Source organism: Hippocampus guttulatus, chromosome 3 (assembly GCF_054856545.1).
Source record: "Hippocampus guttulatus isolate MCC_2025c chromosome 3, RoL_Hgut_1.0, whole genome shotgun sequence".
Lineage (NCBI taxonomy): Eukaryota > Metazoa > Chordata > Actinopteri > Syngnathiformes > Syngnathidae > Hippocampus > Hippocampus guttulatus.
Genome location: NC_141263.1, coordinates 21,430,957 through 21,446,900, shown reverse-complemented (window position 1 = coordinate 21,446,900; position 15,944 = coordinate 21,430,957). Strand labels below are relative to the sequence as shown.

At 43.3% G+C, this 15,944-nt stretch overlaps 1 protein-coding gene across 2 annotated transcripts; it reads left to right on the top strand.

Moving 5' to 3' along the window:
- Positions 1-839: 839 nt before the first annotated feature.
- slc12a4 (solute carrier family 12 member 4) lies at positions 840-15,725 on the top strand. 2 transcript variants are annotated; one of them, XM_086107426.1, is made up of 24 exons: positions 840-1,064; positions 6,622-6,716; positions 6,831-6,962; positions 7,621-7,767; positions 8,264-8,318; positions 8,447-8,577; positions 8,958-9,199; positions 9,301-9,515; positions 9,635-9,799; positions 9,969-10,067; positions 10,160-10,217; positions 10,284-10,458; positions 10,569-10,687; positions 11,106-11,204; positions 11,354-11,473; positions 11,572-11,676; positions 11,764-11,932; positions 12,057-12,252; positions 12,905-13,074; positions 13,158-13,289; positions 13,974-14,081; positions 14,192-14,382; positions 14,572-14,705; positions 14,789-15,725. In XM_086107426.1, exons 1-24 carry the CDS (start codon positions 935-937, stop codon positions 14,878-14,880), a joined length of 3,279 nt encoding a protein of 1,092 aa, XP_085963552.1. In that variant the 5' UTR covers positions 840-934; the 3' UTR covers positions 14,881-15,725. The 2 variants fall into 2 exon arrangements, with proteins under 2 accessions (XP_085963552.1, XP_085963551.1); XM_086107425.1 differs by lacking the exon at positions 840-1,064 and adding an exon at positions 6,027-6,111.
- The last annotated feature ends 219 nt before the right edge of the window (positions 15,726-15,944 follow it).

The window sequence follows — 15,944 nt, the reverse complement described above, 5'->3', positions numbered from 1 at the left end:
CACTTTTTAAAACAGTTTTCTGTGACAGTGTGACCAGACGTGTTGGCACAGCAGTGTAAATAATATCCGTACACTTATATAGTTTTGCAAGGAGAGTGTTGATCATCTGGAAATTGGATGTAAAGCGTTTTCTGAAAAAAAAGAAGGAAATATGACTTAGGCTATTATTTTATAAAGGTGACGCTTTACATCGTTTGTGTTGTCACCGACGTGTACAAAATGGGTGTCCTCTGTCATAAAGGCAGTTATATTCCATGTAAATTGATAAATCGAAACTGGGCATCGAAATCCATCCTCAATCGGACTGTGTTCCAAAGGCCATTTGTCTTGCGATTCCAACAATAAAAGTAAAAGAGCTCAGTCATAAAGTGCCATCCAAAAAAAGAGTCGTTGGCAAGCTCTTTGAGGGCTGTCTTAACAGACGTTCTGCTTAGATCGACCGCTTTTATGGGTTTTAGGACTATTCTTGGAGTGCGGGGGGAGAGAGTTAACGGTCGTGCAAACATCCGCAAACTTTTCAGTTTGTAGCTACAGCTCTCGTTGATTCTGGCGTATTTTCCAGACTGCCACGTAGCAGTCAAAAGACCCACAGAGCAGGGACTGTCCGGACCCTTGAACATACAACGTAAACTCCGTTGGCTCAAATCGGGATGCACACACAAGCCAAGCGGGGGTTAGTTACCCTTAATTTTGCAAGGAGAGGATGACTTCACATAACCCAATCCCATTTGGGACACTCCTTCTCTTTCTGCTTCTTTCCCAGTAAAAACTCCCCCTCAGGAAGGGGGGCGGGGGACCGGTCCGTGGGCGTGGAGTACAAGCATACGCGGTCCGGGGGAAATGAGCCCAGGGTAGTGGAATGTAGTTGCCATTCGTGGGAAGAGGAGCTAACAGTTAGCCTGCTAAACCTAGCCGGAGTTGGGGGGATGAAAACATGCCTCACTTCACGGTGGTACCCGTGAGGGATAGAGCCCTGTCTGGCTATGACAGTCTGGAGGGGATCAACTCGGTGGACCACGGGGACGGTGGACCACCGGATAATCAAGACACCGTCAGCTCTGACGGTAAGCCGCACAACTTTGTCAAAGTTTGGAATTAGTGGTGATACTTGGAAGCGAGATTAGCTCATCGTGGCGAGCCCGTCTCCTGAACAGCTGGTTGGGCGGTTACCATGGCGATTATACCGCGGCCACTAACCAGTTTTTCAAGCTCCCGTCTGTTTGCAAATCGCTAGAAAAGTTTTTCAAAAGTAGGTTAAACCCAGACGCAGTGGGAAAGGGGTGAGAACTACACAACTGGGGTGTGCTGATAGAGCACCACAAAAAGGCCTCAAGAGGCGGCCGGTACAAAAGATGGTGCTCTTGTTTTTGTGCCGAGGGAGGATTTGCTTTTACCAAAATGGGCTGCAGCGCATTTTTGCCCCAGCTTGTCACTCACGTTTTTCTACCGTGTTCACACAAGAAAGAAGAACAAAGCAAAGAGACGGAGCAAGGCAAGAGGAGTATGATTATGTGGGATTTTTATATGGGCTCGAGGAAAGAAAAACATGTGATGGAATAAAAGACTCGCATTGGGTGCGGTCTTTGAAATGAACCTGACAGAACCAAAGGCCACACTTTGTACAAATCCACAGACTGTCTGCCTGCTTTTTAAAATTTATTTCAAAGTGAATTGAATGCATACTGGTACCGCCTAAATACTCACTTAAAACAATATCACAAATAAATGAATCTGAACACTTCTTCTAGTTCTTCTGAAATTTACACAGGTTTCTTTTGTGCACAATTGTGCAATTTTCTATTATTTTACTTGGAATGGAGCCTCTCCTCTTTCATCTATAACTGCTTCAGACAACAAAGTGTATGCAGAAAAGTGGTGAAGAATGCACGACTGTCTGTGTCCTATGTGTTGTGTTGTGTTATTTTTGTTATTTTGACTTCAAAAATGGCGCCGCGTGAGTGGCTGCCTTTCCAGCAGCTCCTATATTTTGTTGTTCTACTTCCTTTCATAACTTTGCTGCTGTGAATCGGGAATTTCTCCATTGCGAGACTAATAAAGGTTTTCTTATCTTAAAACACATTGCATTGCATGAAGAAGCATAGCAGAGAGCTAATGCACAGCATTTTAAAGGCAATTGCAGGGTTCAACGACGTTAACAGTGGCTGAAGGGGGGGGGGGAGTTCAATACGTACTTCAGTTGGGTCACCCAAAGTTCAGTGACGCTGGCCTGTCTAAGCCAGTGCACATTTCTTATATAAATATGATGAAAGCAGCACATTCTTGAGTTTGGAATATTTATTCGTTGATAATTGGATCATACTTTTTTTTGTAAAAAAAAAAAAAAATAGCCCCCAAAATGTAAAATGTTACATATTCCGTTTCTTTTTATACTGCAAAAAATATCCATACCATCCAAAAACAATCAACAGAAGTAATAAAAAAAATTTTTGTCTCACAGGGACAGTGTGTAAAAATATATTGGGGTTTTTTTTCAGTGTTCATTATTTATAAAAGACACTATTCACCTCAGTAATATGCAAAAAAAAAAGTTTTATCACATTGACGTAATTTAAAAAAAAAAGTAACTGTAGGTGAGGTAGTCTGTGATTACATACGGCGCACCTCCCCAACAGGATGCTGCCATGCTTTGCCGCCATCTTTCTGCTACGGATACCCGAAGGAGACAAACTTAGTGAAAGTAGTTCTTCAAAATCATGACTGAGCAAGTGCAACAAATGCAATGCACTTATTTCATCACATGAGGGAATACAAGAATTTGTTTCTGTTGATAAAGGCTGAATGGACCCTGGCTATTCGATTGCAACATTTGTGACTGCATAAGAGCATGTGTTGACTTTTCCCATGAAGGGCTGTCTCTGTGAGTGTTACGCACTACTTTGTTGCTGAACCCTCTCAACTTGTTGCTGCGCATTGAGCTTCCTGAAGCACTGACATCCCAGTCTGCATTCAGCTGCCATGACGTGCTGTCATAAAAGGAAGTGAGACTACGGTGAATGAGGAGAACAGGCGCATGCTATAATAAGGCCTTGTAAACAGTTTACGACATGGCCATGGAGATGTACTCTTAACAATGTCATCAATGCAAAAGATGTGGCGGAGGACCCTCTCGGTTCATTGTGTGCTGATTGCAGTTGCTGTCATCGTTTTTGTGCTTGACATTTGCGTTTGCCTGCGGAGTTGCATTTAGCTTAATTTTAACTGTAGGTCATTGCAGAAAGATTTGTGTTCTCACGAGTGTTAAGTAGGAATATACATGTGAATGTGAATGGCTGTTTGTCTATGTGTGCCCCGCGATTGACTTCTGAAAAGTCCGAGGTGTACATGCCTCTCGCTCAAAGTCAGCTGGGATATGCTCACCTGCGACCCTAAAATGGACAGGCTGTGTATAAAATGGATGGATGGATAGAAAGTAAATGACGCATTTGTGCCTGAAGTCATTTTCTGTTCTATTGTGGGAATGGTGATCTTATACACGTAACCCGGGAGGAACTGACACAGTTTAACGTCATCCTCAGCCTATGAAAACAGCTCTGTTCGGTCCAGAAACAGGACCCCGCCCATAACACTGCGATCATTGTGGTAGAGCCGAAAGAGCACTCTCATACATTCACCACATTGGGCGGATAGTTTGCAGTTGCGCAATGTGACCGTTGGCAACCTCTGTCCATGCTTTCCTACTCCGTTAGGTTTATCATCACACACATGTTTAGCCTTGGATTCCTGTGTTGTGATGACCGCGTAGAAGCATACCGAGTTCATTGGATCACGCTAAGTCCGCCTTTTGCTCATCATTATCGCAGATCAGCGCAAATATGTTTTGCTGTGCATCTCAGCAGGTTCGCATTCTTCAGATGTTGTTCTGCATGGAAGACATCTAATGAGGCGGCATTAGCTTGTGGCTAAAGCTACAGCATTTGTTACATGAAGAAAGGGTAACAAATGAATGCAGGTGCTTGGTTTATACACCTATAGAGTAGAGTAGTTATCAAGATATAGTTGTTGGGGATGTTTATGTACTGCCCTGTAGCATGAGCTTGACATGTATTAGGGATATGGCAGGGGTGCCCAACCAGTCGATCACGATACTGAACCCTGAGCATCCAGCAGTTTCACTTTCACAAAAAAGTAATGAAAAAAATAAACTAAAATAAAAAGGCAGGTGACCTTTGAACTACGGTGGCGTGCCACTTGCATCACCGGAAGTTGTCAGCAATCTGCATTTGCAGCTTGCGATCAGAGCTGTTGCCATATCTCATTTGGTCAAAATTGTCATTCAAAGTTTGTTTCATCTGCAATTCACCAATTGACTGCAGCCGTTTAACAAATCAGAAAGGTCTCTGTTTCGAATTATCTGTCATTGTGCTCAGTGAAATTGAAAAGTGGTATCTGTACTTGGTATCGGTATATCTGAGTATTCGAGAGTGACAACACATACCGGTATCATCCTGAAAAAAATGTGGTATCTACCATCACTTGTTAATTGTCACACAAAAAGGTATTTGCCGCTAATATAAGTGAGTTAGCATCATGAACCTCAGCTTTACAGATGCCACAACTACCGTGCAGGCAGTATGTGTTGTACTATAAAATGTGGAGTGACACATGGTCACATTGTAAATGTAACTGCAACAGGGAAAAGGGTCACAATTTGGGGTGCTGTGTTTATTTATTTTGGTGCAGCCGGTGATTATTTTGGACAGGGCTTCTACTAGAGCGAAGAGCACCATTTCGGCCAATACGTTATTAACAAAAAAAAGCTGTAATGAGTGTGGAATTTGGGAGTCTTCCTATATTTGGAAGGAATATCTGAGTATTTATGCAGTGGAGTAGAAAGTGTATTCAATAGGAAATAGATGAAGCTAATCTGCTTCTCGGTGTTAAACCTTTAATTCAATCGTTAAAGGGGAAGTTGAGCAGATAAGAGGCTTTTCCAATAAAGAGCTGATGGACACTTACACCGTTGAGAAAGTGCAGAAGGCAGCCGCAACATGATATTAAATCAGAGCTCCAGACTGCACTTATATCCAAACTCAACAAACTCTTGAAACAGGCCGGGACAAAAATTATCACTTAATATTTTGTTGCACAACCTTTTGAGGCAATTACCTAAGCAAGTAAATTGGCTCACTTTTCATGAGCAAGCTGCTCCACTTGTCTCAGATTTGAAGGGCGTTTTCACCAGACGGCATGTTTCTCTGCCTCTTCCGCAGATTTCCAATTGGATCTAGCTCTGTTTTTTTGGTCATTATCCTGTTGCCAGACTATTGACCTTCAACTTAGACTAAACTTTCATGACACGGAGCAGAACATTTCTCCATAGAAAACCTTGAAAGTTTTAAGTTTTCATGATACCCTGCCCAGATTCAAGACACCCTGTGCCCAGTTGTAGCAAAGAAAACACGAGAGCCTCCTCCATGTTTCACTGTCGGGATAGTGTTCTTTTTGTGTGTATGCTTTATTTTTTTTTCATCTGTGAACGTGAGCTGAGGTGCAAGAAGACACAGCATGCTTTATCTTAGCACAACAATACATTAATATCAGAGAGCAGCTGGTTGTGTGACAGCAAAAAGGTTAATTAAAACAATATAATACATACATTTCATAAGGGCAAGGAAATATTCTTCTTCCAAGTATAAAGGGATGAATACACATGGCGCTTCAATGTAATGACTTTAAATGGACACTAGATGACAGTGTTGTGCTCTTTTTTTTTTTTTTTTAATGCTCCACCTAGCTGCACCTCATCTGTGGAGCATCTTGTTGGTGGTAAAACCATACTCTATGTGTGCATTTAGTAACACTGTAAATGCACTTCACTCACATACAGTGGCACCTAAATTTCGTTGTATTCCATACAATGACAATAAAGGCGATTCTGATTCTGATACAGTCATGTTAGATAATACATCAATGAGCACTGCCTCTTCATGCGCCACATGTTGGATCAGGCTCCGCAGTGGGTGTTGACCCAGGGTGAGCGGGTGTCCTGGATTGTAGTTGGTGATGGGAGTGCAGCGTGCAAAACACCGCTCATAACTATGCTGAGCCTCAGTGACACCAGCAGCAGCACCACTGCAGCACTGAGCACAGGTGAGTGAGGGCGAGACATATTTATTATTAACCCCTGGTGCTGCAGGAAATTATTTCTTGAAACACTTTTTTTGCCCCCATGGCGGATGCAAGATTTTATATTATTTTTTGTCATTTTGGGTTAGTACATTTGTATGCAAACATTTTTAGGCAGGGTTCGGTGCTATCCTGTGTGGTACTTTTGTGTGGAGTTTGTTTTCTTCTATATTCCGAAATCATGCATGTTTGCTTAATTGAAGACACTTATCGAAATTGTCCAATCAGTACAGTCCCCTCCAAAAGTATTGGGACTGCAATGGCGATCAGTACAGGGTGTAACCCCCCCTTTTGCTCATAGTCAGCTGGGATGGGCTCCAAGCTCACCTGCAACCCTACTCAGGACAAGCGCTATAGAAAATGGATGGTTGGTAGTTATTGCAATGGAGTGAGTGATATATGTCTGCAAAACTGCTCGAAGTACATCCTCATATCGACTGAATTCTAGCTTGCGTTGTTTGTTTTCAATTATAGGACATGGCAATCACAAAGAAGACAGCCCCTTTCTCAACAGTCCTGACGAGAAGAATAAGAATGACTTCTACGATCGGAACCTGGCCTTGTTCGAGGTATTTTGAACTTTGGTTGTCAAATTCAAATCACGACCTCATCTTTCATTTATTTATTTATTTATTGCATGATTTATTTTTTTCCCCACATTCATCTCCTCTTTCTGCATTCAGGAAGAGCTGGACATCCGACCCAAGGTGTCATCTCTGCTCAGTCGTTTGGTCAGCTACACAAACATTACCCAGGGAGCGAAGGAGCATGAGGAGGAGGAGAGCGCGGGGGCCTCGCAAAGAAAGACTCCTAAGGTCAGTGCCTTTGTAAAATTATCCTCCACCTACAGCACTTTCCCTTCCAACTTTTGGATGAAAACATGCTGACAGATTGGCCGTCAAGCTTGGCTTTAATACAATGCACCCTCTTAGGTCTGACATTACCCAATTTAAGACTGATTTGTTGAGATTTAAAAAAAAAAAAAAAATCTGCCTAGAAAATAATATGAAATAAAAATATATTGAAACTGTTCCGGGATTTTTTTTGTATTTAAAAAAACAAACAAACGTTTTTGTGTGACTGTGAAGCTGATCGGATGCTTAGGGTGGGGTGTATATGTCAAGTCAAGTCAACTGTATTTATATAGCACTTTCAAACAGCCATCGCTGCATACAAAGTGCTGTACATGGAGCAATTTAACATGCACAATAAACAGTAAGACAAATCGGTAATAAAAACGTTAGAAAGCACCAAATAGTAAAACCAAGAACCCGTGATCCTAATGTGTTGAAGCAATGTAGAAAATTGGACATGTGGGTGGATAGGGTCCACTGTTCATGCAAGAGCTGAAACATTCTGCACTGACCTTTAAAGAGTACAACCATCAATAATGATCATCAATACTGCTGTTTCCTGAATTGCTCAATAATCACCCACCGCTCTCTCTTTCTCTCCCTCTCTCTGCCTCCCCAGACCCCCAACATGGGCACTCTGATGGGCGTCTATTTGCCCTGCCTACAGAACATTTTCGGGGTCATCCTTTTCCTGCGGCTGACGTGGATCGTCGGGGTGGCCGGCATCATGCAGTCCCTGCTGATTGTTATCATGTGCTGCACATGTGTAAGTGCGCACACGCAGACACGCACTAACTAGGCTGATATGCCGGGTGGATTTCACCACCAATGTGGGTCATAAGCCTGTGCCGACTGCGTACCGGTCAATAAGATGCACTCACTCGCCACATTTGGTATACCCCGCCCAATACAATAGCTGGATTAAAAAGTCCGCCTTGACAAAGATACTACAGACAGAGGTCAACGATATGTTTTCTGTTGTAGATAATAGGTGGCCCACTTTGACTTTTCTGCAGAGCGCGCCTCCATTACCTCCCACCGCTTTACATAATCAGTGTTGTACTCATATGTATTTTCAGGGCATTAATATATTGATCATTTCAGGAGAGATTATGCTCAGTCAGTTGGAAGCCGATGTACCCGAGCGTCACTTTGATGGGTGGATGTTAGCGTGCCACACAGATGTTCCGTTGCGACAACCGCGCCAACCGTTTTTATTTTATTTAATTTTTTTAACTGCACTGTGCCTTTCCCTTTTGCAGACCATGCTCACGGCCATATCAATGAGTGCAATTGCAACAAATGGTGTTGTTCCAGGTAATGTTTGAATCACCGTGGCCATACATCGAGTGATAGTCTTGCATTCAAAACAAAACAAAACAAAACAAAACATAAAACTGCATTTGGGAGCATCTGGTTTGTAAGAGTGTGTTTCCTTTTTCTAGCTGGTGGGGCCTACTTCATGATCTCGCGCTCTCTGGGTCCAGAATTTGGAGGAGCCGTGGGCCTGTGCTTCTATCTTGGCACTACCTTTGCTTCCGCCATGTACATCCTCGGAGCCATTGAAATATTCTTGGTCAGTTTTTAAACACAGGAACCATATTTGGATCCATCAGATAGCGTTGAAGATGCCAGAATTTCTCTCCGTAAAGAAGAAGAACCTCCTAATGTGTTTGCTCAGATTGTGGCCTTGGCTCTGACAGACAACAAAAGAAGTAGCCCAAGTGACTGTAATTACTGATACCTTTAACATGACACATGAAGTGTGTGGTTAAATGTGCTCAAATATGGACTTTTTTTGAAAAGTTGAATATTACTTCAATATTTAATGACGAGAAAATGAATCTCCAATCAATTTAACAGTAGAGTGCGCCAAAAATCATCTAGTATTTCAGTGAGTCCCATGTAAGGGATAAAATGTCATATATTTCTGGATTTCTGTATTTCTTTTCTTAGCAATATCTGGTACCTCAAGCCGCCATCTTTCATGCCGCAGACCACCACGGCACTGACAGCGCGATGCTGAACAACATGCGCGTCTACGGCACCATCTGCCTCAGTCTCATGGCTGTGGTGGTTTTCGTGGGTGTCAAATATGTCAACAAGTTGGCCTCCCTCTTCCTTGCCTGCGTCATCATCTCAATCGTCTCCATCTACGCCGGCGCGATCAAGTCTGTCTCTCATCCACCAGAGTTCCCGTAAGTTTGTGGAACAGTTGCTGTGGTTGTAGTGCATCCTACTAAGAGATATTTGAAATATTTTGGTGAGTTTATTTCACTGTTTTCTGTTATCGCTTTAGGATCTGCATGCTTGGCAACAGGACCTTGGTCAGAGATCGTTTTGATGTGTGTGCAAAGACCGTCACCATTGGTAACACGACAGCACCCAGTCAACTCTGGGACCTGTTTTGCCTCCCGGGGAACTTGAGCAGTGCGCAGTGCGATGACTACTTCCTGCAGAATAACGTCACAGAAATCCAGGGCATTCCCGGATTAGCTAGTGGAATATTTAGAGGTATAGAGTGTTGTTGTGGTGGAGTGTGCAAGTGTAAAAAGAAGTTAAGCACTATTCATTGTAAAATGTTTAAACAATCAACTTTAATAACACGTGAACATGTCTTTGGTTTCTGTCAGACAATTTATGGGGCGACTACATGCACAAAGGGGAGATCCTGGAGAAGGATGGCCTTGCGTCAGTGGACTCCCACAGCACCATGGAGAACTTTGGCATGTACGTGTCCGCAGACATCGCCACGTCGTTCATGTTGCTGGTGGGCATTTTCTTCCCTTCGGCCACAGGCAAGTCTCCCCCTCGCAATTGTTAGTGGTCTGATGCAGTTACTTTGCAGGGTCTTTGTGTTAAAGAGGAGACTGTAAGATGTGCTATTTCGGATCGCTTGTGAATTCCATCGACTACAAAGACATTTAACATGAAACGTAACCATGATATTGACCTTGTGTTTTGAAGGCATCATGGCCGGCTCCAACAGGTCTGGGGATCTCCGGGATGCTCAGAAGTCCATTCCCATTGGAACCATCTTAGCTATTACCACCACTACTCTTGTCTGTATCCTTATCTTGGGGACCATATTGAGTCAAATGTTTTTGGTTGTAAACTCACCTTGTGTCATCTTAAATTCCTTGACTTTTTGTCTCAAGATTTAAGTTCTGTTATCCTGTTTGGGGCCTGTGTCGAAGGGGTGGTCCTAAGAGACAAGTAAGTCCAGCTATTGAAGTGACCGCGCTCTCGTCTTTATTTCACTCATCCAGTGTGTATCTTCAGATTTGGCGATGCAGTTCGGAACAATTTGGTGGTGGGAACCCTTTCCTGGCCGTCCCCTTGGGTCATTGTCATCGGTTCCTTCTTCTCCACGGTGGGAGCAGGTCTGCAGACGCTCACTGGAGCTCCGAGACTTCTTCAGGCCATCGCCAAGGACAATATCATCCCTTTCCTCAGAGTGCGACATTTCATGTTGTGGATTATACATATCAGAACAGAACGCAGAGAGCTATAGCAATGTTTTATTTTTTATTTTTTGCTTTGCTGATTATTTTTTCTTGGTTGCAGGTGTTTGGTCATGGGAAGACCAACGGTGAGCCAACATGGGCCCTCTTGCTGACTGGCCTCATAGCTGAGCTTGGTATCCTGATCGCCTCATTGGATATGGTGGCTCCGATCCTTTCCATGTAAGATGACTTGTAGATGTATGCTGGTGTAGATCCAATTAATAAACCCAATAGATCAGATAAAAAAAAGCATGTTTAAAAATCTGACCATAAAAAGGTAAATGCACTGGTACACATGCTGGTTGATACTACTCCGCTCCATTCCAATAATGTTGGGTGCCAACTGGCACACGGTAAGATTTGAGAAATATCACACCTGTCGCTGGGTCTGGTGGGTCACTGCCTCATTTAGCCCCGATTATAGCAGACTGTATCAGTGATAAGTGCAGTGTGAGACCATTGAAAACTAACAGTGTAACTTTTATTGCTCTAGAAGTGGGCATCATTTTTTTCTATGCGGTTCTTTTGTTGAATTGTAATATTTTGGCCATTTACTGGTTATACTATTCAGACATTTTTGTATTTCCCCCCCTCACAGGTTTTTCTTGATGTGCTATCTCTTTGTTAACCTGGCCTGTGCCGTGCAAACACTTTTGCACACCCCCAACTGGAGGCCAAGGTTCAGATATTACCACTGGTGAGGACAACCTAAATTTGCTTCATTGCACCTGGGGGAAAAAAATGGATTAGGGTTCCGCGAGAGAGTCGAACACTGTATCTGAAGATTTGAGCATGATTTTGGCCAAGTACAAGTTGCAATGAATTCTTCACCATCTTCCGCAAAAGGACTCTATCCTTCCTTGGAATGAGCATGTGTTTGGCCCTGATGTTCATCTCATCCTGGTATTACGCTATTGTGGCCATGGGCATTGCTGGGATGATCTACAAGTACATCGAGTACCAGGGGTATGTCCATAGCTTGAATGCTGTTTGACTCTTATGTCCTCTTTAGTCTTACCGCATCATACGTACTTACCTTTTTCCACTCGTACAAACACAAACAGAGCGGAAAAGGAGTGGGGAGACGGCATCAGAGGTCTATCCCTTAGTGCCGCACGCTATGCCCTGTTGAGGCTAGAAGTTGGTCCTCCGCACACTAAAAACTGGAGGTAGAGCTATGCTGAGTCCTTCATTCAAATTTAGGTCATACCAAATCATCTTGAAAGTGATGATATCCCTGTTGACTGGCCCAACAGACCGCAGCTGCTGGTTCTGTCAAAGCTGGATGAGGACCTCCACATCAAATATCCCCGACTGCTGACCTTTGCCTCGCAGTTGAAGGCGGGGAAGGGTCTTACCATCGTGGGATCTGTGATCCAGGGAAATTTCCTGGAAAGTTACGGGGAACTGCAAGCAGCAGAGCAGGTAAAATGGAAGACAGTTCTCAACAGTCCTGCGTTGTGTGTGATCAGAACTTTGAGCGTGCTTAATCAGCGGAGGTGATAAGTGGGCAATTACCTGATCAAGATGGATTGGTTTATCCCGCCAGACCATCAAGAACATGATGGACATCGAGAGGGTCAAGGGTTTCTGTCAGGTGGTGGTGGCGACCAAGGTGCGGGAGGGTATCATCCACCTCATCCAGTCCTGCGGTCTCGGGGGAATGAAGCACAACACGGTGATGATGGGATGGCCTTATGGCTGGAGGCAAAGCGAGGACCCTCGAGCTTGGAAGACTTTTATCAGTAAGCTTTTGCAACTCAGCTGCATAAACGTATGCCCTTGGTTTGCCTGGTAGAATGCAAGTACGGTTCTGTGTTTTGTGTATATCTGAAAAATTAAAAATTTGAAATCGAAAAATCTCTTGCTCAAATTACAAAAAGAACAGACAGGGCGAAAAGATCATTTATATGACAAATGCTTTAAAAGGCTCCAATTATAGTTATGGGGAAATAAGCATCGTGTTTAACCTGGATTCAAAAGCCTTTCCAGGGCAATTCTATGGCGATCTTCAAATATTTTTTTTCCTCCAATATCCTCTTTAGAGCTCAGTTCCATTTTTCCTGATTTATTTTAAACCTCAAAATATTGTCATTTAACGCCTCGACATAAATTGTTTTGATTTTCAACGATGACCCGGCTTACCTGCAATTGAAATATAGTTTGCTAGTTTTATATATCCACTCTGCTTTCTTCTCATTGTAACTTTTAAAGGCCTACACTTAACAATTGACTAATTAGTTGCGCTTGAATTGTGAACCATAAGTGAACAACCTGGTATCGTTTCCGCCTGACATATTTTATATAGGGACATCGTGACTCCATGCATTCTCGTGTCCTGACCCGCTACGATTCAATTAAGCCCTTAATGGCCTTCATGTTCTCATCTCTGCACAGACACAGTCCGTTGCACCACTGCGGCCCACCTGGCTCTAATGGTGCCCAAAAACGTGTCGTTCTACCCGAGCAACCACGAGCGCTTCACTGATGGCAGCATTGACGTGTGGTGGATCGTCCATGACGGGGGCATGCTCATGCTGCTGCCTTTCCTGCTCAAGCAACACAAAGTGCGACAGCATAAATGATATCGATAACGCCATTAGGATGAGAGTTTGGTTCGTGAGCTCACGCTTTGTTTTTTTTTTCTTAGGTGTGGAGAAAATGCAGAATGCGTATCTTCACCGTAGCCCAGATGGATGACAACAGCATCCAGATGAAGAAGGATCTCGCCACGTTCCTCTACCAGCTGAGGATAGAGGCTGAAGTGGAAGTGGTGGAGATGGTAAGAGATGATCTCTTGCAGCGAGACGTAAGATGTTAATGAACACCACAATAACTTCATAGCTGTTTATAAAAGATGGATTTGATTGATACAGTTTTGATTTCTTATATGTGTACACTTGTATCAGTTTTATTGATGCTGTAATGCACATTACGAAGAGGATGAGCAAAGTGGTTGGTTGATGAGTTTGTGGGGTGGGTATGGAGATACGAAGGCGGTTGGTTAGTTGAGTGTCAGTCAGTGGCTGTTTTTGTGGGGGCTTGGGGGGGGATGTCAGTTAAGTCTGTTGGTCAGTCGGTTGGGTTGGTAGGTGTGTGTTATGATAGTTAAGTAGGTGACTGGTTGGTTAGTTGCGGCTGGTTAGAAGATCAGTCTGTTTGTTAGTTTGAGGGATGAGTGGTTTGGTTAGTTGGGTTGGTTATTAGGTGGGTCGGGAATTAAACAAGTAAGGCAGCTGGTTAGTCGGTCTGTCAGTCAGCATGTCAGATCAACGTTATGTCAGTCGATAGTTAGGGCGGTTGGTTATGTGGGTATGGACGAATTCTTCCAGAAATGCCAATGCATACGTACATTTTGTTTTTTTTTTGTACAGCGGACGCAACGTCAGGTGCACCTGAACAATCGAGATGATAATGATTCATTTTAATTGATGCAATTGATTAAGAATGTATTCATGCTTTTCAGCATGACAGCGACATCTCGGCATACACTTACGAGCGCACGCTGATGATGGAGCAGAGATCTCAGATGCTGAGGCAGATGAGGCTGTCCAGTGCGGAGAGGAAGAGAGAGGTAACATGCGCATGCACACACACACACACACACACACACCCACACACCCACACACGTGCCATCAAGATGTGGTGCCTGGAATTCTGACCTTCATCCCTCTCTCCCCACAGGCCCAACTTGTTAAGGACAGACACTTGCTGGTGCGAATGGGTAGTCTGTACTCCGATGAGGAGGAGGACACGTTGGACAGTCCTCTGCCTGACAACATTCAGAGGACGTGGACAAAAGAGAAGTGCGAGGCCGAGAGGAGCATCAGAAATAATGCGCCCGAGAACTTCAGAGAGCTCATGAGCCTCAAACCGTGAGTCGCAATTTCACAACATGATACGAGGCTGAGTTGCTCATCGGTGTGTGTAAACTCTGCATACAGTGACATTGTGTTTATCAGGTGTCTTTAAAGTAGACCCCCCCCCCCCCCCCTCCGATTTGAGTGTGTATAACGACCTTTTTAACTTTTGAAGAAAATGTATTTGAACATTTATAATTCCAGGGACCAGTCCAACGTACGGCGAATGCACACGGCCGTGAAGCTGAACGAGGTGATCGTCAACAGGTCCCACGATGCTCGGTTGGTGCTCCTCAACATGCCCGGACCGCCTCGTGACACAGACGGAGACGAGAACTGTATCCTTTTGCCCGCCGTGGCAACAAACGCACCATCAGAGCATTTTTGCCGTTGTTGCCTTCACTTTTTTGCCCCACTTCAGATATGGAGTTTTTGGAGGTTTTGACTGAAGGTTTGGAAAGAGTGCTGCTGGTGCGAGGCGGCGGGCGCGAGGTTATCACCATCTACTCGTGACCAATCCGAACGGACAGCGGAGGTGCTTCACCATCCCACCGAAAGGCTTAGCTGCTCAAAGGTCGCATTCGAATTCGGTGTCTTCGTATAAGATTGTGGTAATGTACATTATCAGAACATTTATTTAGAGCAGTGGTGGCGAACCTTTTTTCTTATTGTGCGTTGTTTCAGTCGTCGGATCACACAGCTGTCGGTTCCACATGCTGATGTGGTGTAAATTATACAATAGAGCAGCAGTAGTGCACACAAGGCCGAGGAGATTTTGATTTCATGGGATTCCGGGGCGGGTGCACACTTTATTTATTTATTTATTTGACTCCTTTCATTTTTTTTTTTATCCCCTTGGAAGGCAAGAGACTTTTTTTTTTTTTTTAAGATTTAAGTATTCAGTTTGCATGCAACGATGGTTTGTTTGTTTTAACTTATGTTTCTTGTTTGTATATTTCTTTGTCGATAAAGCTTTCATTCACAGATGGTTGAGTCATTCTGTGACTGAACGAGCAATTTTGTTTTGGTTTTTTTCAGGGAGTACAGGTGACAAGTTGTGCAGTGACAGAACAGTGCTAATAATTCTGAATTAGATTTACTTTTAAGTCAGTTAAATTGAGTAATTCAATTCATTTTAGTTTTATAATTTGTATTTTAATTCTTTGTTGATTTTTGTTTTCCCTCAAAAGCGAAACTGTCAAGGAATATCCACCGTTATAGTTACTTTTATATTGTAAATTAAGGTTGGCAGTAGTGACTTTGGTATGACGTATATTTTTAAACAAAATTTACCACATTCCAAAAAAAAAAAGATTTCTATGACTTGATTCCCTTCAATAAATTATTTTATGATCCAATTTTGTGCACTCGTGCTTTGTACTTTTTATACTTGGTGTATTTCATTTAGATACGAACAGAACTCAATATAATGCTACTGTAATTACATTATAGGTGCCTTCTGCTGCTGCTTGTGAATGTTGCAAGAAATGGTTTAGTTCAAACTTTCTCAGTTGCATTACTGATTGATGTTTCCTCACACTAAATGTGATTTGTATGTGTGAATTAGAGTGTACAAA